This window comes from Nothobranchius furzeri, chromosome 2 (genome assembly GCF_043380555.1).
Source record: "Nothobranchius furzeri strain GRZ-AD chromosome 2, NfurGRZ-RIMD1, whole genome shotgun sequence".
NCBI lineage: Eukaryota > Metazoa > Chordata > Actinopteri > Cyprinodontiformes > Nothobranchiidae > Nothobranchius > Nothobranchius furzeri.
In genome coordinates, this window is record NC_091742.1 from 71738727 (window position 1) to 71766269 (window position 27543).

At 41.0% G+C, this 27543-nt stretch overlaps 1 protein-coding gene across 6 annotated transcripts in view; it reads right to left on the reverse strand.

Moving 5' to 3' along the window:
• Window positions 1-26782, reverse strand: part of ppargc1a (peroxisome proliferator-activated receptor gamma, coactivator 1 alpha) — a 533637-nt gene extending 506855 nt beyond the window's left edge. For all 6 annotated transcript variants that reach the window (XR_011517762.1, XR_011517756.1, XM_070547830.1 and 3 more), the window contains exon 1: window positions 26486-26782. Coding sequence is in view for 4 of the 6 variants with exons in the window: in XM_070547830.1 (XP_070403931.1) it covers window positions 26486-26566 (81 nt within the window). In the remaining 2 variants the exon portion in view is untranslated. The remainder of the gene's footprint in view (window positions 1-26485) is intronic.
• Window positions 26783-27543: the final 761 nt, after the last annotated feature.

Consider the following 27543-nt stretch of genomic DNA (forward strand, 5'->3'; position numbering starts at 1 on the left):
GCGGCCGCAGGGTTGTCGGTGCCTATTGTGGTGACAACCTCAGAAACCGCTAGTGGACACTGGTGGTTAGGGATGCTGTCAAGCTGAAGAAGGAGTCCTATCGTGTCTTTTTGGCCTGTGGGACTCGAGGAAGCTGATGGGTACCGGCAGTCCAAGCGGAATGCGGCTCAGGTGATCGCGGAGGCAAAAACACGGGCGTGGGAGGAGTTCGGTGAGACCATGGCTTTGAGGAGATTCTGGTCAACCATCTGGCGTCTCAGGAGGTGAAAGCAGTCCCCTACCAACACTGTTTACAGTGGTGATGGTGTGCTGTTGACGTCTACTCTGGACATTGTGGACAGAATACTTCGAAGACCTCCTGAATCCCACCAGCACGTCTTCCAGTGAGGAAGCAGAGTCTGGGGACTTTGAGTTAGACTCTCCAATCTCTGGGGATGAGGTCATTGATGTGGTCAAAAAACTCCTCAGTGGCAAGGCCCCGGGGGTGGATGAGATCCGCCAGTTGTTCCTTAAGGCTCTGGACATTGTTGGGCTGTGTTGGTTAACACAGCTTTGGAGTATTGCGTGGACATAGGGGGCAGTCCCACTGGACTGGCAGATCGGGGTGGTGGTTCCCCTATTTAAAAAGGGGGACCGCAGAGTGTGTTCCAACTACAGGGGGATCACACTTCTGAGCCTCCCTGGTAAGGTCGATTCAGGGGTTCTGAAGAGGAGGGTTCGGCGGACTGTCGAACCTTGGATTCAAGAGTAACAATGTGGTTTTTGTCCTGGCTGTAAAACACTGGACCAGCTCTATACCCTTAGGGGGATCTTGGAGAGTGTGTCGGAGTTCGCCCAACCAATAGACAAGTGTTTTGTGGATTTGGAGAAGGTGTTCGACCGCGTCCCTTGGGGGCCCTCTGGGGAATGCTCTGGGAGTATGGGGTACCAGGCCCTTTAATATGGGCTGTTAGGTCCCTATATGAAAGGTGTCAGAGCACAGTCTGCATCACTGGCAGTAAGTCGGGCTCGTTCCCAGTGAGAGTTGAACTCCGCCAAGGCTGGCCTTTATCACCAATTTTGTTGATAACTTTTATGGACAGGTTTTCTAGGTGCAGCCAAAGTGTTGAAGGGACCTGTTTTGGTGGCCTAAGGATCAGGTCTCTGCTTTTTGCAGATGATGAATGGATGAATTATTATAAATGTTTCTGGCAAATGCAGCTACTATTTGGGTCACACACACACACAAATGGTAAATGGCCTGTATTTGTATAGCGCCTTCTTATGGTTCTACAACCTCCCAAGGTGCTTCACGACGCAATCATTCATTCACTCATTGCCCTGGGGCGCACTGATAGAGGCGAGGCTGCCGAGCACTGGCGCTACCATACTGCAGTCCCTCCGACCACCACCAGCAGGCAAGGCAGGTTAAAGCTTCATTCTGGAGCATTTCTCTTATCCGATGGCACCATCTACTGGCTGACAAGCATATCACACAAAAAATCTGTTGCTCTGTTTTTTTAAGATAGCGACTTCACGTTTCTGTTCATAAATGTGCTTCTGTAGCCGACAAACAGGGGTAAAACACGTTGTTTTATGAGTATTACTCTCATGTCATGCTGTGTTCTCATATATTTATATTTTAGAGACTTACTTGTCCATGAAAAGTTCATCAACTCTGCATCAGCCAGGGTATTCCTTAAATTTGAGGTATCTAAGCGGTAGTCTAACGCTATTGGTTAGTTCTGGTCGGCGCTCAGTTTCCTATTACACGAAGCTCTGCGGGGCAGAGGACATGCTTAGCAAAAACAAACAAACAAAGACGTAATAACTTACATTTTATCACAGTACATGATGAGACAATGACTTTTATGGATTTCTGAAAAATCATACATCATTTCTGAAAGGGCAAAACTCCGGAAAGCAGCTTGAAGTGTCTTGCCCAAGGACAATCCGGGATCGAACCTGCAACATTCCGATTACTGGACAACCCGCTCTACCTCCTGACCTAATGCTGTCTCTGTCACAAAAAACACAGCAGAATGTTCATTTCTCAGCAGCGTTATTTCCAGCCTGCATTCATGACTCAACCGTTTTATTTGCAAGCTCTCGTTGTCACGTTGTAGACTTGCATCTCCTCTACCTCATCCTGTATATAAGGACGCGCTCGTTCCAGCACACCGATATCATGTCAATAAATTCAATAAAAAAAAATAAAAATGTATGTGTGTAGGTTGGCAATGTTCATGTCCTTTTAAGAAGCTGAACCACCTTGAGTCACGTCACGTGACTCAACATGATACATGTGACAGCCCCATTCAGTGGACAACTTTTGTTTCTGCACATACACGAAGCTATCGTTCACTTATCGTTATCGGTGTGAAATCCTTGTTATACTGTGATATATATATATATATATATATATATATATATATATATATATATATATATATATATATATGTATACTTTTTTTTACCGTTTTTTTTTTACCGTGTCCTGTCTGGCTGTGAAGCAAACAGAATAAATGTCTGAATGCTGGTGACAAGCCTTACAGATTTACTCTCAGGTGGAGCATCAAAGCGTCTGCATTAATGTCACGCCTGATACTTAAAACTTCCACAACAATAAACAATCAATGATGAACAAGAGTCTGCTTCTAGACCTGCAGAAAGAGAAAAACAAACAAAAAAAAGAAGGAGACACACAGTAAAACTAGAGCAAGCTATCACTGTGTAAACCTGATGAGGAAATATCTGACTTTTGATTTCACATGTCAGCAAAGTTCTGAGAGATTCCATAAAAATAGTATTTTTGCTCAGTCTTTGTTCTCGAATCTTCTATAAAATCTTATATTTAACAATCTTCTATAAAAAATAGTAGAAAAGTGATTTTCTTGTCTTTTCCTGAAGATTAGTCTTGGAAAGAGGGGTCGACTTATAAACGAGTCGTCCTAAATTCGGGTCAATACAGTACTTATTAGGGTTATCATTCTGACAGATTCCTGTACCAACTTGTGGAAACCAACCACCGAATCATCCTGAGAGCATTTAAGAACTTTGTTGTCCAATGTTCTCCCAACTATAAAAGCACTGCAGCATGGTCTGCATACGAGATGTAGCACATCAATCATCAAGACATTGGATGTGCTTTCAAGATGTCAAAAAGAGGAAAAAGAGAAACAATCCCAGGTCTGAAGGAGGTAGTTCATTGTTTGATGACAGCATTTGGAGGCTGGGACCATCTGAGAGACGAGACGTCTCCAAGGCAAAGTCAGATGGAAGCTGCTTGACCAGCACATGTCGAAGATAACATCTATTTAATCACACAATTAACACAAATAAAGAAGAAAATGCTCCTTTTAAAAGACGTTTTATTTGCTGTAAAGCTACAAAAAAAAATGAACACACCCTTTCCACACTTTAAAGTCTAACCATGACTGCTGCAGAGCGCCGAGCTAAACAAACCGAGTAAATACACTGATAATGTCGATGATAGCATCCTTGGTGGAATGAAAGGATGAAGGTCAGTAATTGGGAGAAGGTGAGGAGGTGGATGCACGGTGAGGTTTGTTTTTGCTCCTGGCAGAGATCCATGTGGGCGCATGCGGCAGGCTCCGGGGCGGTGTAGGAGCACGTCTGTGCAGAGGTTAAGAAAAGCAATTAATCGACAGCAGAGATAATCAAAGGAACCTCCCCCTCCAGACGCCTCGCGGTGGGGCGGGGAGCAGCTGAGGCGGAGAAAAGAGCAAGCAGAGAAACCAAAAGGCAGGGAAGAGAGAAGAAAGTGGGGGAAATACTTGTTTACAGGCGCTGCTGGTGTGATCAAAAGCGTCGGGATTCGGCTCCGCCACCGGGGCCCTTCGTTTCAGGTGGAATTGATAACACTTCAGATGTACAATTCAATGTTTGCGAGAGTGCTTTTACCTCCCGGTGAGAAGGCAAGCAGGGCTCTTTTTCCTTCTTCTTGCCACAGTCTAAGCAGCACTTCCTTTCATCTCCGATTTTGCAAGGTATCAACAGATTGTCAATGGCGAGGAAAGCGTTTTCCCACACATAATCAAAGAATGCCGTCTGGTGTCCCCGCGCTCCCCCACTGCTCACACATAGATCCAGACAGAGCAGAGCAGAGCCGAGCAGGGAGGCTAAAATACACAATTAGAATGTCTGGAAACTCGTTTTGCTTTCATTTAGCAGAGAAACAAGCCTCTCACAGAGACTAGATTAAACTAGAGAGGATCAGAATTGGAGTTTTTTTTTTATCTGCTTTTCAAGTATTTGTCAAACCTGTAATAAAATTGATTTCTTTACCGCATATTTTTGATATTCTGCATGAGAAGGTTTATTATCCCTGGAGGAATCAGAGCTTGTTGCTCCCTCTGGTGGTTCACATCTCCCTTAGGAGTTTAGACTGAGTAGGCTGAATGTAAATTTATGCTTGAAATAGTCCACTAAATCATGTGTTTACTGTACCACTCTGGACTTACTTTGCTTTACCATGAAAAAGTTAATCCCACTATCCCTGCCCTTTAACTAAACCTCCTCATCCAAAAGTCAACCTGTCATCTTTATTTTTTCTACCGAGTTTTTGAATAAGACAGATTTCATAACAACTCCTGCTCTCTGTGAATTCTGTAGAGGCAATTCTGACTGCACCTCTTACTTTACCGCCATTGAGATAATTTTCATAACTGTCTAAAGGAGTCTAGAATAGTATTTATTCAGGCTGACCAAAGTTTGTTTTAGTTACTTTTTTCTGCGTGGGCTGCTATTTCAGTCCTTGTCAGTCCCAAGATTTGACCAGTATATTTTTAGATTTTAAGAACAGAACTTTGACAGTGTTAAGTCAACATGTAACAACTTATCAAGTAACCTTTTGAATCTTTAGCTGGCTAACTAAAGTCATAAAGACACAATCGTCCAGTTTCTTCAGTTGAAAATGAAGATTACGCCTTGGCGCAACGCTGGGTGGTGTAGTGATCACGTGGGGGAGTTACTGCTGAGCTCTGGCTGGAAATTATATTGAAAATGAAAGTAAACACAGGCAGTGTGTTTTGCTTTTGTGAATACTTATAAACTACCTAAGGCTCCCTGACGCCGCCTCAGTTTTGCAGCTCTTTGGCGGTATTGTTTTATAAATGAGGCTCAAGCGGTGATCACAAGTATTCTTACGGATTGGTTGACTGTGTGCCGATAAAACTTAAAGTTGTTTTCTAGGTTAATAAAAATCTCCAGATTAATGTTCTCCTGGTAACTTTGCTTTTAACGTCATGGTTTTATTCATTTTGGAGGAACGGCCATGTTCCTGTGAGCCTCTTCCTCATGACCATATACATATACATAAGTGTTCGATAAAAACTGATATTACTGTTAATACTGTCTTTAATGGTTTAATATCTGGAGGTTTTAAACGAAGGTTCATCTATTTCTATTTCTCTGGGAACAGACAGGCTTTTGTAAGCTCTAACAGGGAGGATTGACCTTGCCCTCGGTAGCAGATCTGGTGCTGGTGCTGGTCCCCCTTATCAGTAGAACTCCCTTGAGAAGTCCAGACAGCGCTATTGTTTTAGAAATTGCACATGGAGTGCCTTCCTGCCTGAGAGTCTGGGAGAACCTCGAATGTATGTGTGTAAATGTGTGTGCGTTTATCATTTTGTGTGTCTGCTTAATAAATACTCTTGGAGGATGTTGTCGGACGAGAGTGAAGTGTCGGACCTCTTGTGTGGTGTGTATTTCATTCTCCACTTTGCAAAGTCTAAATTCATTTGTTGGTTGATTATTGGTATTGGTTTTTGATCAGCTGGTTATTATAACCCCTGCGTGTTGAACTTTCCCTAAGGTAATCCTGGATGGGAGATAAAATTACCTAACAATAAGTACCTGTGGGACATTTAAGACGTGCAGTTTTGCCTCTACTGATTTTCTGTAAAAAGAAAGGAAAATAAAATATATTTTGTAAATCAGATTTAAGCCTAAAAAATCAAAATAGAAGTTTTGTTCCATGTCACCCAGTCTTATGCGTGAGCTAACAAGGAGAAACGTGAAAATGTCAACGACTGATAGGTCTCATTAAAACAAAGAGAAAGTTACATTGCCTCACTGTGGGCTAACATAAAAACACAGAAGAAGAGAAACATAAATTTAGACTGAGGCTGTGTGTGATGTGCGGATGCTCTGCCAAAATTTTTTTCAATAAATAACAATGAATGGCATTATTTCGCTTTTTACTACTAAATAAAAGGGCAAAAAAATAATCAGTCTCGATTTTTTAGTATAAAAAAAAAGGAAATGACACTTTCCATATAATGAATACAAAAACTATCCGCTGGATTTACAGATTGCAATATTGTGTTTTGTATTGTTATCAGGACCGTTTGATCACAGCCTTAGCTCCTTCTACACAGTACAGGAATATTAATGAAGAGCTGGACAGAAACTGTAAATTTTGTGTAAATTTCCACATTATAAGTAACAAAACAAGCCTCCATGATCAGCTGGAACAGTAGAAAGCCCAACCGATGGCGAGCAGGTCAGCAGTGACTAAGTGACGCCTCTTCCACAAAGTCTTGATTAGATAATTCTCCATCCATATCTCAGCAATATGCCGCTGCAAAGGAACAACGCGCTTCTCATTACACCGCTGACGAGCGCCGCATCTGTGTCTTGCTGTCAAAAGCAAGATGTTCAGCATAACCACACTTGTTGATTAAAAAACAGGAGAAAAAAGGCTATGTGCCAACTCTGATGTGGGGGGGGGGGGGGAGTGTTTTGGATGTGATGGACTAAATATGCAGAACTGGTTGGGAACTGAAATTATAAAGCAGTAGATGAATAATTGAAAGTTAAATTTACTTTAGTAGTGATGCACTCAAATGTAAATTGTTAAGACATTGAAGAAAGGGCTGGTTCTAAATGTATTTCAAAAATAAATAAAGGAGCCATACACAACTCCACCTGTCATTGCTTTACTTTTAAAACCACGGTTCTAAGGATTTTTAAACGGTTACTTTTATAACTTCCTGTAGCAACTAGCTGTGCTACAATGCTAATGCTAGTTTATGCAGCAAGTTGAGATTTGGTTTCGGCTATTATATTTGTTTAATACGACACTACAGCTAATATTGATTTTCTCAGCATTTCTGGTTTTGTAAAAAAGTTATGTTTTCGCCACTTGGATTTGGGGAAGTTACTGTTGACTTAAGTTGCAATACCATACAGTGACCACTAGAGGATGGGAAAGCCGTGAATATTACCCACAAAGAACTCATTGGAAAATGTGATTTTTACAAGAACATTTATTTTAGTACGTATCATCTAATATATTTGTAGCAAAAGACTACATTTTTCACGGGTTATGGCCCTTATCTCGAAATATTAAACTTTACAGAAAAAGAAACCAAAATGTTCACAGCTTGATTTATGTATTTAGGTAGGTTGATTTAAATTATTCCTATAACTAAATTAGTTTATGATTTATTTAAATTATTTTTAGAATAAGAACAAATTAATTGTCCATTAGTGATAGGTTGAGCCCTTAACCGGTCATATTCTTAAGAAAATTCTTTCTTAAAAATTAAAACAAAAATAAAATATAAATAAAATAGTCTCCTGCAGCAAACGTGTTTCAATAAAAACATCAACAACCTTTTTAGCGAAATGGCACATTCAGAAAAGAAGTAAATGAATAACTAAAACATTAAGAAACCCGAACAAAAAAAGGAAATATTACTTCTGGTAAAAGCTTAGAAAACAAGCATGTTTACATTAGTGAATTTTACCGTAGTGTGCCGGTTTTTAACATTACCAAAGGTAATTACTAGGGGTTGTATGAACTAGTCGACTAGTCGACTTCACTGCTCTGTAGTGACTTTTTATGCCTGTCATCGACTAGTCGCTGTCACGTGATAATGACAAGATGCAGTCTTCGGAAAAGACAGCAGGTGATGAGCCCCTGCGCGTGTGGATCGAGGCGGAGGCAACGCGCTGTGCCAGAGCGTCGGTACTGACACCCGCCGTAAAACGGACATTTAACCAAATTGTGACCTTTTCCCTCTTGCAATTTAACCTTCCCCTCACCCCCATCCTAACCTTAACCAGCTTGAGCATGCAAAGCTCTGATTGTTGACGCGCTCCAGACATCTGCGTCCTGAGCACGGCCATAGTAACATTATCAAATCAGGTGTCACCACTCAAAAACAAATGTAACGCGATCGTTCATGTCGGCTCATTTCCTTTTATGTTTTCTGTCTTTTATTTTTGCCTGATGCACCCCGCTGCTGTGGAGCGGGCGCATCATCTGTTTTGTCTTCCGGTGACGCACTATGGCCGGTGAGCAGCTCGCACTCCGCTGTTTTTGCGGTCGGTAGATCTTTTAGAACTGCAGTTCAAAGGTAACTCATGAGGTGAATATATATGAACCCAGGTAGCAGTTTTTCTTTAGGATTGAGAGGAGATGCAGGAAGATAATAAACAGAGACAGGACAGAAAAATAGTCAAATAAAAACAAGTTTGTTTTTGTACCTGGTGGTTGCAACAAACAGACACCATTGAAGGTAATCAGAAGTGAGGAACAGAAAATGAAATAATTATTTTAATGTTTAGAGCAGCAGAAACTCTGAGGCTGCAGGCGCATCAGTGAGTTTGCGGCCGCTGCGCAGGGGTAGGGGGAGAGGGCTGAAGCAGGAACAGTATATATATATGCAGAAACTACCGTTGTTAAAAGAGATGTGTTTAACTTTGAAAATGCGGGCGCAATTTTAATTTTAATTGTCAAAAACTCCAGCGAACCGACCCCCCCCCCCCCCCCGCGCTTCAGGTGTATGACGTCATCAACGACTAGTCGAAGTCGACTCGATTTTCTTTACTTGACTGTCGACTTTTCAAAAAATTAAGTCATGCAACCCCTAGTGATTACCAGCGTTCCACAGGTAAGCTCGTGGTCATTATGCAGATATTTTTGTTACATTTGTGTGACGACCCTCGTCCCCTCGGTCCGTCCTCTCATCCTAGCCTGAGCCTTTTGTCCCCGCTGCACGGGATCCAGCACCAGGGACAGCGCCAGGAGTGGCCAGCTCACACTCTCCAGCGCTCCAGCGCCCTTTCAGGACCTCGGAGAGAGACACGCCAGCAGAGACAGCAGCTGATCTTCATCAGTGATCAAGCAGCTCCCAGCTCTTTAAAAGGAGGAACGCAGCAGTCATTGCGGAGATCCTGGAGTAGCCAGAGATTCTCCTCAGCTCACAGACACTTTGCTACCGTTACCACTCGGGTTAAAGGCTGTTTACACCGTTCCTGCTGGGTTTAAGGTTGGGTTAAGGTTGTTGATAGAGATCCAGGATCCAGGATTAGCCTGGGTACCTTCTGAGCGTGTTTTCACACGCCGTGTTGAGGGTTAAACCTTCGTGGAAGTTTTCTTTTATCCCCATAGGACTTCTGAGCCGGGGATATCTTGCGTTTTGGCAGAAAGCCTTATTCATAAGCAGTGAGACTGCTTATGTTTTAGTTTATTATTAGTAAGCCTTATTTATGCCGTTTACCAGCGGACACCTTTTGTTAATAAAGCTTTTTATTTTACTTAAACCTCCTCGTCCTTTACACACCTACACCTATTTTCTTGTGTTAGTCCCCTCATCATCCTAGACCTGCAGAGAGGGGGCGTAACAATTTGTGAAATCAAATATAAATATTTTTCTCATTTTTACAGGGCAGCAGTAGCTCAAGAGGTAGAGCGGGTTGACCAGTGATGGGAGGATTGCAGGGCCGATTCCAGTTATTCTGCTGTGTCCTTGGGCAAGACACTTCACCTGACTTGCCTGTGTTGGTGGTGGTCAGAGAGGACGATGGAACAAAATGGCTGCCTTGCCTCTGTTAGACTGCCCCAGGGCAGCTGTAGCTCACCGTCACCAACAGTGTGTGAATGTGAAGGTAAACTTTATGTGCCTAGAAAAGTGCTACATAAATCCATTCCATTATTATTAATATTATTATTTTTTCCATGAATTTCCCAACATACCAGTGGATCGTCTTCTCTATGAACTCATCGCCAAGGTCACAGTCCATTCCTGTCAGCACCATCTCTCCTCCAAAAATGCAAGTTTGTCATGTTTTGAGTTCTTTACTCGCACTACTCGTCTGCATGTTGTCAAGCTGCTTGGTCACATTCGGTGATTTACCTATTTCATCTAGTTTGAAGTCACTTTGTCAACTTTGAAGCCCAGAAATGGAGATTCCAACAGCTCAGTAACGTGTTTGCAGGCCGCAGCGGACATAGACATGCAGGAACCACCAGACGGATTGAACTCCAGTGAAATAACAGGCTCAAGTATCAAGAGTTTGTAGCTGCTGCTGTTTCTATCTGTCCTCCCGACACACGGACCCAGCTCAAGCTGCTCAAATGCTCTCCATGCTCAGCAGCACAATCCTCTGAGAGCAACTGTTGGCTGACGAAGATAAAAAAAAACACCACAGGTGTCTCACTGATGAACGCCTCACCCAGCTCAGAGACAGAGAGATGCAGGTGTCTGGCCTGAACAGGTGAGCATGAGAGTGGAGCAAACTGAGCTTGAATTATTGTGTTTTTATGCACTTTTTCTGCTCCAAAGCATGAACGTTAATAGCTGAGATAATGCATTTTCATTTAGGGGAATTACAATTTTTTGTTGTTTTTTTTTTTTTCTTTGTTGGTCTATTAAAAAATATTTATCCGACTGTAAAACAGGAACTGGAAAGCCTACAGATAAAAGAATAGAATAGAAATATAATTTTAAAAATCCATTTGTTGTCCCTCAATGGAGAAATTTGCTGTCACAGCAGCAATTACATTCATTACAGGAGCAATAAAGGAGAGTCAATGTTAATAATAATAGAGTAAACAACTAAAGAACATCGAATTGAAACACTTAAAATTCAAAAGATAAAAAAATTACATAAGTAACCAATACCACTGATCTCTGTTTTTTTCTAATTGACTTGCTCGTGTGTCATTTGTCAGGGTATATACAGCAATCCTTAAGTAAAATTTACTACTTTTTACTACTTTTTTTACTACCTTCAGAATTTTTTTAAAACCATCACAACACTAAATTGCAAGTGTTAATCAGCGACCTATTTACACATATTTTAACATATATAACATACAAAAAGAATAGACTTAGAGACTCACTGATGTTGACAATGTATTGCACATATTTATTTTACTTAGAAAATAAGCCAGGCACTTCTTTTCAGCGGTTCAGACAGTTGACCACGAGGCCTGAAATGATGCAGAACGACCACTGAATATGACGTTATCATTATGTGACCGGATATGCTAAAGTAGGGCTGCTCGATTATGGCAAAAACAATAATCACGATTATTGTGACTGAAACTGAGATCTCGATTATTTAAGACGATGTTTCAATTTATGTAGATTTTTATTTTTTTATTTTTATTCAGTCATAAAACTGCTCAGGACACAATCAGGGCAAAAATAAACAAGAAACAAGATGATCACTAAAATAACTCCTGATTCCCAGTATAAAAAGACCAATATACTTACAGCTCATAGTCTATGACCCAAGGCCTATAGACCTTGGTTTAACTCATTTAAGTCTAACCAGTACAGACCCAAATACCAATATCTTGCAAAAACTGACAACAAGAATTATACAGTGGCATTTATAACAAATAAATGCAAATTGATGTTCACTAAATTTTGCATAACATTTATTTAGTCATGTCAAGGTGCTGTAGGAGAGTGCACTAGCACCATGTCCTCAGAGAGATTAGTTATTATTTATCAGCGTGAGGAACTTATTTCTACCTTATTTATAAACTATTTATTTACAAGTCCATCAGTTAATGTAATAATTGTCCCAACCACAGCTGCACCCCCCACCCCCCAACCCGGTCTCACAGCAATCAGGGGCAAGCTGCACGTGTGTTTAGCATGCCGCACGCGCACATTTAGCCGTTTTTAGCGGCTCAGGAGTCCGCAGGTGCGGTGTGTGTGTCACTCACTCTGGTTACTCCAACAGGGAGCCGGCTCTGAGAGCTGTTTCTTTAGCGACTGATACATCACTACATCATTCCCTTTCCTAATGTCCTGAAGAACGGTCCGGAGCGCAGGCGGAGTGTTTAGCTAACCTGCAGGAAATGTCGACGACAGTTATCCAGAAAGTACCTAAGGGTTACCAGATATGTTTCTGAGGTGTTCGTTAGGTACTTTTAAGATTTAAAAAGTCAAGAAGGGGGTCTGAGAAGCTGTTAGAAATAGCGTCAAAGTCGCCAAGTTGGCAACACTGTGGAGGAGCGCTCCATTTGCAACTCAGGGCAGCGCAAGTGGGCGGAGCAAATAATCGGCTTGTTTTGTTTTTATAATCGTTCAAAACATTTCATTCGGAATATACTTCTATGTCGATGTTCAGAATACGACATCTGATAGTCTGAAAAAAATAATACCTAATTTGGAAAATATAATACCTCTGAGACCAAATTTAACACTTTTAATGGCCTTAAATTTGATTATTTTTATTTATCACTTTTTAATACTTTTTAAAACCCCGCGGACACCCTGTTTGTTTATTCCAGATTCAGTGTTTATGCAAAAATAAGGGGTTTCCAAATAAAAAGGTTCAACAATACATATCTGTAAAGGAAAACGTGCACATTTGCCATAACTTTGCAATAACACAGAGTTTGGCCTGCGACTTTGTCCCAGTTTTTCAGTTCGTCCCAGTGAATTTGAGTCGGACACCCTTAAGCTTGTGTAAACGATTGAAACATTGTTTTCCACCTCAGCATTTTATTTATTTAAGACCAGACTGAACTGAATCAAATCAATTGAATCGAATCGTGATGAATCGATTCAGAGCCTTATGAATCAAAATTGAATGGATTTAGGAAATTGGCCGCAAAACCCAGCACTAGTTAGAATTAGAATGCTAGGTGACTGTTGGAGGGGAGAGGATGCTGTAACTAAAGACAGGGCCACTCAGTGGTTATCAACAACAAAGAGGGCATACTGTGTCCAACTTCTCTTTCAGGCAACTTTTATTCTAACAAAAGAAGCAAATCCACTAAACTTTAAATTTCTAATTAGAGAATTCTAAAAACAGTTAAGTTCAAAGATTAATCCCCTGGTACTGGAACAGAAGAATGACCTCACTTTCCCCTTCCTACCAATGTTATTTGAGGTTGATCTTTATAAAAGAAAAGACTGTTCTACTAGCTGGTGCTCCTCTGGGACCAGCTCAGACTGGACTGCTGTCTTTTCTCACTCCACCCCCCACCCCTTACTCGGTTGTTGACTATAAAGTCAGCCTCAGTCAGCTAAGTCTCACCTGAATGCACTTATTGATGTAAGCCTTAACTACCAGAGGTTAATTCAATTCGCATTAAGTATTACACGTTCTGCTGACCTTGATTTTTTAAAGCTGAGATGCATTCCTTCCAAACTCTACTGAATCAAAAGTTACGACCTTGCATGGAAGCTAATCAGTCGGGGTGATTTGTGATTATTATCCTTGTCTAGTAAATGGTCACGTGATAAAGTGAAATCATTCCTATGACAGAGTAAAAACCTCAGAAGAGCAGAGATTGTGAAGGTGTTTGGTTTTCAGAAAAGCTCGATGATTAGCAGAGTGTAACAGTGAGAATGGTGTCACGGTGTTTTAAAATTATGATGAAAAGGTGCTGAATGTACAGGTGAAATTGCAGTGGAGCCAAAAGAATGACTGGGTTGTTATTACTACATGTTATAGCCAACAGGAAGAAAACTTGCATCTACCCAGCATTCCTTAAAACAGGAAAGGAGACAGTACTTTTATTTGTGACACATTTTCCAGGTCTCTTATTGTGAAATGTTTCTGAAAGGAATTTATGTGCAATTGGTTCTGTAACGTCGTCTGACTTTTTAAACCATGTATCACGTTTTTGGACAGAAAGATATACCCATTGGCCAATATTTCAGGCTGATATTTACCATTTATTTACCATTTGGTATCGGCTGACATGTTTCAGGGTTTCCCCCAGAAAACGAGTTAAGCCTGGCGGCTTCGGCCATCGGGGGAGGCGTGCGCGCCCCGTCCCGCAACGCTCCTCCGTGAGAGCACAACTGCGGGCTGCCCAGTGCTACAGCCAAATCTTTTTTTAAATGTATATTTATGTTCCTGAATAACATCCATCCATCCAGCCAGCCATCCATCTATTGTCTGAACCCGTTTTGTCCATGTAGGGTCGCGGGGGGGCTGGTGCCTATCTCCAGCGGTCAACGGGCAATCAGGTGGGGTACACCCCGGACAGAGAGCCAGTCCATCGCAGGGCAACACAGAGACACACCGGACAAACAATCACACACACTCACACTCACACCTAAGGACAATGTAGACGCACCAATCAACCTAACAGTCATGTTTTTGCACGGTGGGAGGAAGCCGGAGTACCCGGAGAGAACCCACGCATGCACAGGGAGAACATGCAAACTCCATGCAAAAAGATCCCAGACCGGGAAGTGAACCCAGGACCTTCTCGCTGCAAGGCAACAGCTCTAACCTGAATAACATCTGCTGAATAAATGCTTTAAAACCTTTTTGTCAACTTCTTTTTATTTACCAGATTTTTACATAGAAGTCTGATTAATTTTGGTTTAAAAAATTTATTTTAAAAGGTGGAATTCAGAACAGTTTATTAAAAAGCTATTTTTTAAATAACGCCTCCACAGGGAATTTTGAAGTATGCTGAATGAATTTACTGTTTTGCCTTTGTAAGCTATATTTAAAAAATAAATAATAATCGTAATTTTATTTTTACAGACACGACACTGGGTTTATGTTTACTTCTACCCGCCACTAGAGGGCACCGTTGCCCTAAAAAGGCTGCTCAGCAAGGCGAGGCTGGGACTGCGTAAAATGGCAGACTTGGCGAGTCAAGCAGCTGATTCTGAGCCCTGAAGATGTTCTAGCAGTAAATACTGTTGTAAATAAACTTATTAGCAGAAATTAGTTCTTACCCTGTACGATTTGTCACTGAACATGGAGCTGGCTGGCCACTTAACGTGTCAGCGGTGAACCAACATCCCAATGGCTGGAAAAAATTTCTGTTATTGCGATACCACCTCTGAACACTAGAGTTTGCTAGAGTGTCCGTGTTCCATATTGAACCTATAATTCAGTGACTCAGCCATTAGAAATGGAAGCTCAAGAATTGTGACGAAAATGTTTTATTGCTACCTGGCAATTATGCAGTTTATGGCCCGTTTTGAGACTAGGTCACACCCTATCGTGCGGTCGCATGAAAATCTAACATGTTTTGCACTACTGAAGCAGCGCTGTGACTTACGTACCAGAATCACTCACACAGCGTCAACACGGCTGCCCAGTTATTTTCGTGGCCAAACGCAATGTAAAGCATGATCAAGAAAGTGTGTTTGTTGTGTTTATTTAAAATAAAAATAGATCCCCAAACCTCGGTTCAGTTCCTACATGCCATTCAATCTTCTACCACCAACCCCTAGAAACCCCTTCAAGTCCTACTATAACTACAACCAGCCTCAGAACAACAGAAGCCAATAACACAACAGTCTCCTCTCTTCCAAAATCAAAGGTCCCACACGTTATGTAAAATCTACTATTTTTAGCATTGTTTTAAGTTTGACGTCTTGCTACCACATGTCCAGTGTGAGAACACAATTTGTGAGCAGTGCCCTGCAACAAAATCATACAGTGTGAGGTCCCTGAGTGTACGCCTTGCTTTACAAAATCAGGCTTCTGATTTTTGGATTGAACGATTACTTATTAAATCAACTAATTTCAATCATCAGCCGATTTTTGGTGCTTTTCATGCGTTAGAGGGGACACATTATGACTTTGTTTTTTAAGTTCTAATAGTTCTGTGGTCAATATAAAACGTGTTTATGAAGTTCTTTGCATAAAATCTCATCACATAACCCAGTTTCAGTACCCTGTCTCTCTTAAGAAAACAAGCTGTAGCTGGTCACGCCCACCCATCCCACACCCAGGCTGCTACAAGCTGAGAAGCTCTAATATCTGGGAGAGGCTTAGAGTAGAGCTGCTGCTCCTCTTGTGCACATACAGGTGCTGGCCAGTAAATTAGAATATCATCAATAGGTTGAAAATATTTCAGTAATTCCATTCAAAACGTGAAACTTGTACATTATATTCATGCAATGCACACAGACCAATGTATTTCCAATGTTCATTACATTTAAATTTGATATTCATAAGTGACAACTAATGAAAACTCCAAATTTGGTATCTCAAAAAATTAGAATATTCTGAAAAGGCTGAATATAGAAGACACCTGCTGCCACTCTAATCAGCTGATTTACTCAAAACACCTGCAAAGGCCTTTAAAAGGTCCCTCAGTCTTGTTTTGAAGGCACCACAATCATGGGGAAGACTTCTGACTTAACAGCTGTCCAAAAGACAATCATTGACACCTTGCACAAGGAGGGCAAGACACAAAAGGTGATTGCTAAAGAAGCTGGCTGTTCGCAGAGCTCTGTGTCCAAGCACATTAACAGACAGGCGAAGGGACGGAAAAAATGTGGTAGAAAAAAGTGTACAAGCTCTAGGGATAACCGCACCCTGCAGAGAATTGTGACGACAAACCCATTCAAAAATGTGGGGGAGATCCACAAAGAGTGGACTGCAGCTGGAGTCAGCGCTTCAAGAACCACCACGAGGAGACTCATGAAAGACATGGGATTCAGGTGTCGCATTCCGTGTGTCAAGCCACTCTTGAACATGAAACAGCGCAAGAAGCGTCTCGCCTGGGCCAAGGACAAAAAGGACTGGACTGATGCTGAGTGGTCCAAAGTTATGTTTTCTGATGAAAGCAAGTTCTGCATTTCCTTTGGAAATCAAGGACCCAGAGTCTGGAGGAAGAGCGGAGAAGCACAGAATCCACGTTGCATGAGGTCCAGTGTAAAGTTTCCACCGTCAGTGATGGTGTGGGGTGCCATGTCATCTGCCGGTGTTGGCCCACTCTGTTTCCTGAGGTCCAGGGTCAATGCAGCCGTCTACCAGGAAGTTTTAGAGCACTTCATGCTTCCTGCTGCTGACCAACTTTATGGGGATGCAGACTTCACCTTTCAACAGGACTTGGCACCTGCACACAGTGCCAAAACCACCAGCACCTGGTTCAAGGACCATGGTATCCCTGTCCTTGATTGGCCAGCAAACTCGCCTGACCTTAACCCCATAGAAAATCTATGGGGTATTGTGAAGCGGAGGATGCAATACGCTAGACCCAACAATGCAGAGGAGCTGAAGACGACTATCAGAGCAACCTGGGCTCTCATAACACCTGAGCAGTGCCACAGACTGATCGAGTCCATGCCACGCCGCATTACTGCAGTTATTGAGGCAAAAGGAGCCCCGACTAAGTATTGAGTGCTATACATGCACATTCTTTTCATGTTCATTCTTTTCAGTTGGCCAACATTAGAGAAACAAACATTTTTTCATTGGCCTTTAGAATATTCTAATTTTCTGAGATACCAGATTTGATGTTTTCATTGGTTGTCACCTATAAATATCAAAATTAAACGTAATAAACATCGGAAATACATTGGTCTGTGTGCATTGCATGAATATAATGTACAAGTTTCACGTTTTGAATGGAATTACTGAAATATTTTCAACCTTTTGATGATATTCTAATTTACTGGCCAGCACCTGTAAGAGGTTCTATTCTATTTTTGTCACTTGTGACATCACAAATGGGGTTTTTTTTGTGTTGGACAAATAATTCTTAAAATGACACACTGACAGAAAAAAGATTAAATGATTTTTTTTAATGTTTGGAGTGTTTATAGAAGCAGTAGAGACCCACATGACATCCCAAGCAGATGAAAAAGGCGGGTTACGGTGCACTGTAAACCCGAATAAGTTCCCAGAACTCAAAAATTTTGAGGCAATCAATTGCCTCAATTTTTTTTAGTTTTGATACTGAAAATTTTAAGTTTTCATAAATAAAATGTCTTAATAAATTTTACTCATACATTTGAAGTTTATTAAATTAAAATTGCTCAGCCAATCAACTCAAAATATTTTAGTTGCCACACTGTAGACCAAAAAAGTTCCCACAACTCAAACATTTTGAATTGCAAAACAAAATATGCTACGTCTTTGAACTTAAATTTATGGGTTTTGCATAATATGCCTCCTTTAATTCAACTTTTATCCAACCAGAATTTTTTTTTTAATCCTATGCTAATACTGGCAAAACCCTGGAATTGGTGAAGACCAAAACCAGCAGGTCTGAGCTCAGGAAAATAAATAATATCCTAGAAAAATTGTTATCAGTGCATCTCTACTCAGAAGTCATGAGCAGTTGACGAAACAAAGCCCTTTGAAGCATCTGAACATGTTGTTTCTCCTGCCAATAAACACGAAGCTAATTATAATGAACTGGGATAAATATAAGAACTAAACAGCTGAGTCTGTGATCATCAAATGCTGCTTTTAAATCCCCTTAAAATGTTTCTTTCTCATCCCTGGCTGTAAAATGAGCCTCCTCTCAAGCTGTGCAGACTGTTGACTCATTACACAGAAAAATAAGTGACTCAGATGGATCAAATATTGCACATAAGAGTGCACACAGAGGAGCTTTCGTTTGGCCAAGCCACTGAGTGAGCAGTAATGTAACTTGAGCTTTGCTGTAGGCAGCAGGAGCAGAAGACACATGAAAACACACATTAGTTCTTTTGCGTGCGCGCTGTGCAACCTGCAGCTTTTTTTGACTCAAACGTCTTGAATGATGAAGCTTGTCCCTCTGGAGCTGGACGGCCAAGTGCTGGCACGCTGCTAGGCAAGACAACGTGAATAAGTTGTGTTTGAAGACAGACGCTGAAGTCTGGACTGGGACTGGAGGCTGGAAGTCAGCACTAAATGTGTGATAAAACTTTCAGCACCATGGACAGCGGTCCTTAAGAGAACAGACGGATGAGTGGAGGAGCGTGAGAGAGCAGTAGAGTGGAGGAAAAAGCAACGCGTTTCTTTGATAATTAAGACAGCATCCTCTTAAAACACCTTCACAATGCAGCTATCCCATGTCTGCTCTTTTGAAAATGGAAGTGCTCAACCTAAAACCCTCACACACACACAAACACACACAGTGACACTTGAGGCTAGACCCAGCTTTCCCAGGGTTTTCCTCATCCTTTCTGTCTTAGGGTGAATAATGTAGGGCCTCTACCCAGCGCTCAATCACGAGTGGATAATCCGGCCACAAGGACGAGCCGTGTCAACATGTTCCTTATTTATTTCTTCCCCACCACAAGACCAGAGGACGGTATGAGAAGATCTGTGTGTGGCTAACAGCATCCTGGTAGAACAGACAGCCTCTTTCAAAAAGGTTTGTTTCATTTTTCAAATTTGAAATCCAGATTTTTTAGAATATTTTTGGAAATTTGAAAGGAAACATTTCCGAAACAAGTTGACCAAATTTAATTTTTTTAAAGCCAAAAATTATGTTTGCAATGGCAGATATATGATGCCTTATTTATTTCTTATTTATTTCTATCACTATACAGGGGAGACAATACAATTTATAGTGATACTGATAGCCAGTTATTTACACATTTTAAGACTGAATTTAAAAGGAAAACTCAGGTCAGACACTTACAAGACTCATCCATGTTATCACGAGATCTCCTTGTTCCATTATTATAATGACGATAAAACCTGCTGCCACCTAGCAGTTGGAGTTTGAAATACAGTCAATGTTTGCCTGTAAATTCTCAATAAATACTTCTACTCACTGCTTTAAATTATTCAGTGTATGGTGTTTTATGGTATTAAGGCTGTTTCACTGCTATGCGTCTCCTGTTACAGTGGGGGTGTGGGGTGGGGGGGGGGGGGGGGACAAGGATGTGACCACTTCCGTTTTCATTCTCCCAGCAGTACTTCTCAGTGAATGCTATCTGGATCGTTCTACATACATACATACAAACATACATACATATATATATATATTTTATATATATATATATATATATATATATATATATATATATACATATACATATACATATATATTTATGGTATTCTGGTGACACCTAAATATAACATTAAAAACTATATTTAGTCGTTTACATGTTTTACAACAATGATTTACAGACCTACCTCTAAATCCGATGGATGCATCAGTAATATTCGTAGACTGTAGAAGGTTTTTGTGTAACTTACCCATATTTGCCTGCTTCTGTTATTTTGTAACTTGTGTTTTATTGACCCCCTTCAAAATGATATGCTACATCTCAAGGGGCCTTAAATTAAGGCTGTTGAGTGCAACTGAACAAAAGCCACACCCACAAACTTATTCTTATGCACAATATAAGTTATGCCTGTCTATAATTTTAATTAAATATGTAATGGAGATACACACAAATAAGTAAAGTGAATGCTTTATTCTGGACATTGTCAATAAGAAGGCTGGTCAAAAATGTTTTAAATACAGAGTCATTAATGGTTATATTCATCTTCCTCCTGCACACGAAAACTAATAAAGTTGTCTTCGGTTTTGGAATTGAGCAGCCTCAGAGTTACTTCATCGCACATTTCCTCACTTTCTCTTTGGTTGTCAAGTGTTTCTTTGATACCCAGTCTCATAAAAGCCTGTAAAAATCCATACATTTGCCACACCATTGTTTAAACTTGTAAAATGAAGGAGTGGCTTTTCATCCAGGAAATTAAGGAATCGATATTTGCACACATTTCACAAAACGTAGAAAAACAAGACCGTGTTGATCGCTTCCCTAACAGCTGGCTTTGTTAAAACACATAATAAAGATTTTAGATTTTGCAAGAAAAGAAAATAACTAACTTTTCAGAGTTTTTCAGTCTCACAGCCTATTTTATTTTAGGCTGTTTTAAATTTGCTGCAAGCATTACATCTTTTCACATTTCTGCTGAACAGCATTCACTTGATTGTCAAACTAAACCACAGTCACGTAGAGTGGTAATCTTTAAACCTTATGTGCAAAACTTCCCAAAATTATGCAGATTTTTAAGTGCTTTTAATTTGTAAACATGCGCCCCGACTCCATTGTGAGGCAGAAATTGCCGAGGCCTAATCGCTGCATATTAAAAAATGTCATTCCCAATGACTTAGCAATTCTGAGTCATGTTTGGTGTGACTTGTTTCCGCTGCGTCTAAATAACTGCTACATTATGGCTCTTGGAGCAGCAAATCGGGAGCTCTGGCTTCAAGAGCCTAATCCTCTTTAATTTGTGATTACTTGTAATTCAAATGTTAGCCCACTAAACCACAGGAGACTGATTGTTTAAGTGTCCTCCTCCGCTGTTTTGCACCCTCCATTCTGATAACAGAGAAATAAATATCCTGTATGTATATCCTGAGCTCTCGTGGTGGCATTCAAGTAAATTACCATAAAAATCGCAGTAGAAATATTTTGGCATCAATCATCGAGCATAAATTGCTAAATAGCTGGAAGCCCTCTTAGCATTCAAAGAATGATTTCATTGGTATTCTTGTGGCAGATGACTTGAGCCGTGCTCATGCTTCGCTCACAAATTAGAATGTGAGAATCAAGAGGGATTTCATACGGCACAATAAGTGTGTTTTTTAAAGGCAGCACTGATGGCGCTTCGGGGACGAACTAGGTAATTATCTCCAAACAGAACCCAACGTTCTCTCCTGTGTGAACATGGGCCGCACACTCGATCACCATCAAGCTGATCAGAGTTCCCAATCATAAAAAAAAAGCTCAATTTATTTTAAGTTTGCACAACGAACCACTTCTAAGTTCTTGGTGTTTCCCTTTCAAGGTCCTGGATTTACTTTTAATCTTTTAAAGTGGTTTTGATCAATGATTCTAAAAGTTCTCTGAAGGACTTCTAAAGGTTTACTTTGGACTTTGGCTAGTTTTTAACTCGTGTTCTCAAAAAATGCATCAAACTGTGCACCAAAAAAGGGCAAAGCCAAGAGCAATTAAAAGAACTCACAACTACCATTAAACTCTTAAAATAATAAAAACACAAAAGAGTGAGAACTTATGAGAGCAGTACTCTCCTTAGACTTTGCACGAGTTCTTATTGACTTAAAACTGCCTTGTTTTATTTATATCGTTTTTATTCATTTGTTTAATTGCTGTTCAACACTTTGAAAGTGCTTCATAAATTTAAATAAAAAAATCCAGGGTAGGAGTTGGGGGCCCCGGCTTATCTTGGACACAGGAAAGGGGGTCCTCATAAAAAAGGTCGGGAACCACTGACCTAATTCAAATGAGTTGAATGCCAGTTCGTAAAAGTGGGTTTTTCTTTTTTAATATTTTCAAAAAATTATTCACTGAAGAGATTGATCATTTACGAGCGACCTGTTCTACGTTTGTATTTAAATCTCGACTCATTTTATGCCAGGATCTCACGTGCAGATCAGCCGGAGACAAAAGTTACAAAAATCACCAAATTTTCAGAGAATCACATAAAATTAGCAAGTTTTCCAAGAATTATTTAGTTTCTGATTTTTTTTTTTTTTTGCACTTTTGGACATGTGATAAAATTGCAAGCAGTCATACAGATTTGCCTCCCAAATTATTACCAAATGTTTCTTATTTATGTCCGTTTTATTTAACCCTCCCACTGTCTTTATGGGTGAGCCTGCAAGGAAAGTTGACCATTGAGCAGGGTTGATGGTTTATCCCATAAGGTCCACCTGGCAGGGGTAAGGAGTGAGCACCACCTCACCCCAGCCACATGGACCCAACGGATAAACCATCAACCCTGCTCAATGGTCAACTTTCCTCGCAGAGTCACACCCATTAGGACAGTGGGAGGGTTAAAAGATCTTTAAATTTTCAGCAACATGACTTGTGTAGAAATGAAAGACTTTAAGCAATGTTTTAAAACATTATGGAAACTGCTGTTTGGGATAAGTCGTCAAACAGCACTTCTTTATTAACTTATTTACTGCCATTGAAAACAAAAGTTGCAATTTAAATCCAACCGCTTGCTTATTACAGGGCGGGCATCGAAACAAGTCCCCGCACCACGAGAATAAACATCACAGCTCTAAAGCTGAACTTCATCCGCGTATGTCACATGTCCCATGATCAGGAAGCAGAAAATCCACGAATTAGCAAACCTTTTTGGGACGCTGCTGTGAAAAATGCGATGAGCTAACCGGAAAAGCTTCTGCAGCTCACAATTCGACAACGGATTATGAAAGAATGGACAACGTTAGAAACACGATGATTCTTCCTGATGTAAGAAGTGAGTCTACTCTTTGTTTGGTAGTTTTGGCATTTACATTATCATAAAGCATAACGTTCTGTGACTCTTCAAAAAACAGTAAAAATGCTGGCTGTAAGGGGCTTTTCTGATCAGGAAACGGCTGGCAGTGAATGAGTTAAAAGGGAGTCTAGACCAAACTTTGTTGGGGATCACAATGACCCAGGAGCACTGATTCATGGCCAAACACAGGCCCATAAAAAAGCCCTACAACGGAAAGACTGGTTTGCCAAGCCCACTTGGCCAGGATATGAATATTAAATGAGCTAAATGTTGATTAACTGTAGGGCTGCAGGATATTAGGAAAACTTGCGATATGCGATAACAGTGATTAGTGTTGCGATGATGATGAGACTTACAATTAAAAAAAATCTAAAACAAAGAAATTAAAACCAAAAAAATGACTAAAATATATTATACAAAATGAGAAAAGCACAAATTGTGATCAAAACAACAAGAAAAGGCAATCAGTGGATCCTGGGGAAAACAGAATCGGCAGAAAGAGCAGAACAAGCTAACTCAGGTGTTTGCTATCAATCCAAATTAAGTGCCGTCCACCTAGGGGGCGGGCATCTAAACTTTTATGAACCCACCCGATTGGCCAAATGGGTGAAAAGCTCTATATCATTTGTCAAAAATGCCATGCTTCCATTTGATTGACGAAATGCATGAAGTGCATCAAGCATTTGAGCTGACCATTCATTGCGATTTATTTCAGTTTTTTGCGCTATACGTATTACGCATGCCGATATATCGCGATGATGATACATTTGCAATGTATTGTGCAGCTGTAATTGACTGGCTTGCCCCGATGAAAGCTACATATTGGGACATTAAATGTGTGCTCCAATGTTCTTCTTTGTCGTTTTCCTCTCATCCAAGAACATTAGCGGTAGCTCGGGCTAGCGTTGGTCTGTGGTGGGTTCGGACATGCTAATTTAACCCAGATATGTGTTAAACCAGCTTTCTTCAAAACCAACTATTTCTCCATGGCTATTACGGCATTACTAATAGGCAAAGGAAAGCAGGTCGAAGATGGCACAAACCTTTTGCTTAAATTTGATTCACCTCCGTAATCCAGATACCAGTTTTGTACAAGACTACTAGGGCTGCACAATATATCGAAAAATTATCGTCATCGGGATAACAGGACGTGCGATAGGTCCATCGCAAAGCACGTCAAAAACGGCGATAAATGTTTGGTTCAACATTTCCATCCGTGTCATACATCAACTTTTTGTAAACCAGCTCTGTTTTTTATGCTGAAGTATTATTTGACCAATCAAATGTAGCCCTTCTGATATGCGGCCAATCAGATGGGTCCGTTCACGTAATACGCCCGCCCCCTACGTAGACCCTTGGGATGGAAAGCAACACCCGAACTGAGTTAGCGGTGCCGTTCCCTTGTTCGTCATGCTGACTCAGAGCAACAAACGCACTTTGTGCTGAGGTTTCTGGAATCAGCGCTGCTTTCAAATGTGAACGTGAGTCCGCTCGGTGTCGTTAATCATTTTTACCGGGCTGACTCCGACACGTGCCGGTGAACCAACCCACCTTCATGTCGCTAGTGTTCCACCGGGTGGTGATGTTAGCCCTAGGCTCCGGTTAGCTTCCAGCTAAAAGGCTACAGCACTCTCCTCCCAGTCCCACCCTGCTAAAGAGGGCCTGGAAAAGTTCCCCCACACATCAAAGTGATTATTCATTTATGAGCTTTTATAACCTTGTTAATCAGGATAGTTGATTTGCTGCTGCACATAAACTGTCAGTCAGAAGCTCTGCTAGCCGGTTATCTTAAGAGGAGCTAGTTCAATTTGTTAGCTTGTTATCAGAATCATAGTTGCATCATCTGAGCTGCTTTTTAAGATCTAGGTAAACTTGTTCAATTTAGGGTTAAAATCAAACGTTTTCACATATTTTCCATGTAGGTTTTTTTTTTTTGCCAATTCCTCTTCTGAAAGGTAGACAATTGTTTTTCTCTTTCCCTCAGAAAATCTAAATTTTCTCCTAGTTTAGCCCAGCAATCATAACCACGTAAGTGGAGAAAATGCTCAGTAGCAATGAGAGAATTTGCTGTTGCGTTTAAGTGATGTTAACTATTATTTAACATTTAAACTTATTTTCTGATTTTTTTTTATTTATTCAAAAATCCCTGGTAAGGGATGTATTTCTGTATTTGGAGCATCAGAAAAAGTTTTATGGTGGAGGTGATGTTTTAAAGTCACTGAGAAACTGCATGCATGCAGTTTGTTGTTTTGCTGCTAATACAGTAGCAGGTGCCGCTGCATATTTTTTCAATAAAAATGGTATGCTGTAATGGAACTCATGCATTCGTTTTTGTTTGCTTTGAACCCAGAGCAGACGTCACACGCCAGACGACATCAACACTGCATACTTTAGTATTTGTTCATTTATCGTGAGTAATATCGATATCGCAATATTAAGCACTGTTATCGAATATCGCAGGTTTTCCTAATATCGTGCAGCCCTAAAGACTACTTATCCAGGGTAATAAATTATAAATATTTAGTAATTTTCCAGAATAAAATAAAAAAGTGTCTAGAAGATTTTCATGAATTCGTGTTTGGTATCAAATGATCCAAAGCCAGTATGCGTTCTGTTTGGGGACTCCTGTTAGAGAAAACACGTCTAAATAAGAACATACAAAAATATATGTTTACTATTATTTATTTTTAGGGGGGAAAAAAGAACAACTGTAAGATGCATCCTCCAGGTGATCTAATGTCAAGTTTTCAGCTAATAGCTCTTTGGGAATCAACTTGTTGGAGCTACAGTCTCATTCCTTTAGCATTTTCCACTGATTCGGAGTCGTTAGAGCTGTGGAAAAGCAGCTAATCCTAATGCAAAACTTTGACACACCTCCAGGGAGTCTGGAGAAAACTGATCTGGGACCATCAGTTTAACCAAGAGGTTCAAAACAATATAATACAATAGCGTAATGACCCAGAAGTCTCAGGACTAAATGGAGCTTGATGTCCTTGTGAAATGCACCTCTCTCTCAAATAAAAACTGCGTTTTTATTCACCTTTCATGAATTCCGTCATGTTTCTGTTTTGTTTTTGCTTGTCTGAGACCTGAGACAGCCTTTAGGGGGGAAATTAAAACAATGCATCAACAAATATCATGTTAGGGAAGTTGTGTCCTCACTCACAACTTGACAGCACCTATTTTAAGTGGCCGCCTGCTGCTGTCTGGGTCCGGTTTAAGCCGGTGGATGTCATAGGGAGTCGCGCCCTACCTGCTCGTAGCAAGTCTCCCAGGTGAGGTTAAGGAGGCAAGAGGAGAACAGCTCATCTTCGGTCCTGCCATAACCGTCCATGGTGAGACACCCCTGTCTGCTGCTGCTGCTGCTGCTGCTGCTGCTGCTGGAGAACGTGGAGGACTTCTAGTGTTGTTCTTCTGTCCTCTGACGAGTGTGTGTCTTCCCCCGACTCTGTCCCACTCCGTCCGGCGCCGTGGAAGCTTTCAGGCGAACAGCGGTGGTATGCAGGCTGCTGCTGCTGTCTCGGTCACGTGACCATCACCTCCCTAAAACTACGCGCTCGCGCACGCACAGACAGTCTTCAGGTGTTAGCTCGGGGTCAACAGGAGGACATGTCCAAGTGTTGTCCTTCTCGGGAGTTTTTGTCCTTGACACAGCTTTAGCAAGTCAAACAGCACGTGTGCTTTTCTAACCGTTTTTGCTTATTCCAGTCTGCGCGTGGGTGAAAACTAGAATTCAATCAGTGTGTAATATAAAGGTTTATTACAAAATAAAAGCATACTTTCAGTTATTTAGAAAAAACGGTGTTGAGTCTTTTTTAAAGGAAAAAGTCATAAAAACTTTTCTGAATAAATTATCATTGTAAGTAGTAGTAGTAATAGTAGCAGTAGTAATAATAGGAGTAGTAGTAGTACTAGTAGTAGTAGTGATGATCCCCAGAGGTGTGGACTTGTGTATATGACTTGAACTTGGGGGCAGCATGAGATTGGGGGTGGGGGGGGGGGGGGTCCTTTAAGAAGGTTGCAGGTTCGATCCCGACTCCAGACAAAGAATTCTGCTGTTGTGTCCTTGGGCAAGACACTTAACATCGTGCCTGCTTGTGGTGGTCGGAGGGACCAGTGGCCTCGCCTCTCTCACTGTGCCCCAGGGCAGCTGTGGCTACATTGTAGCTCATCACAACCAGAGTGCGAATGGATGCATGTAGTGTAAAGCGCTTTGGAGTCCCCTGACTCTGACGATGCTATACAAGTGCAGTCCTTGACTTGGACTCATACGCCAGTGACTTAGGACTGGAACAAGCCTCAGTACTGTTT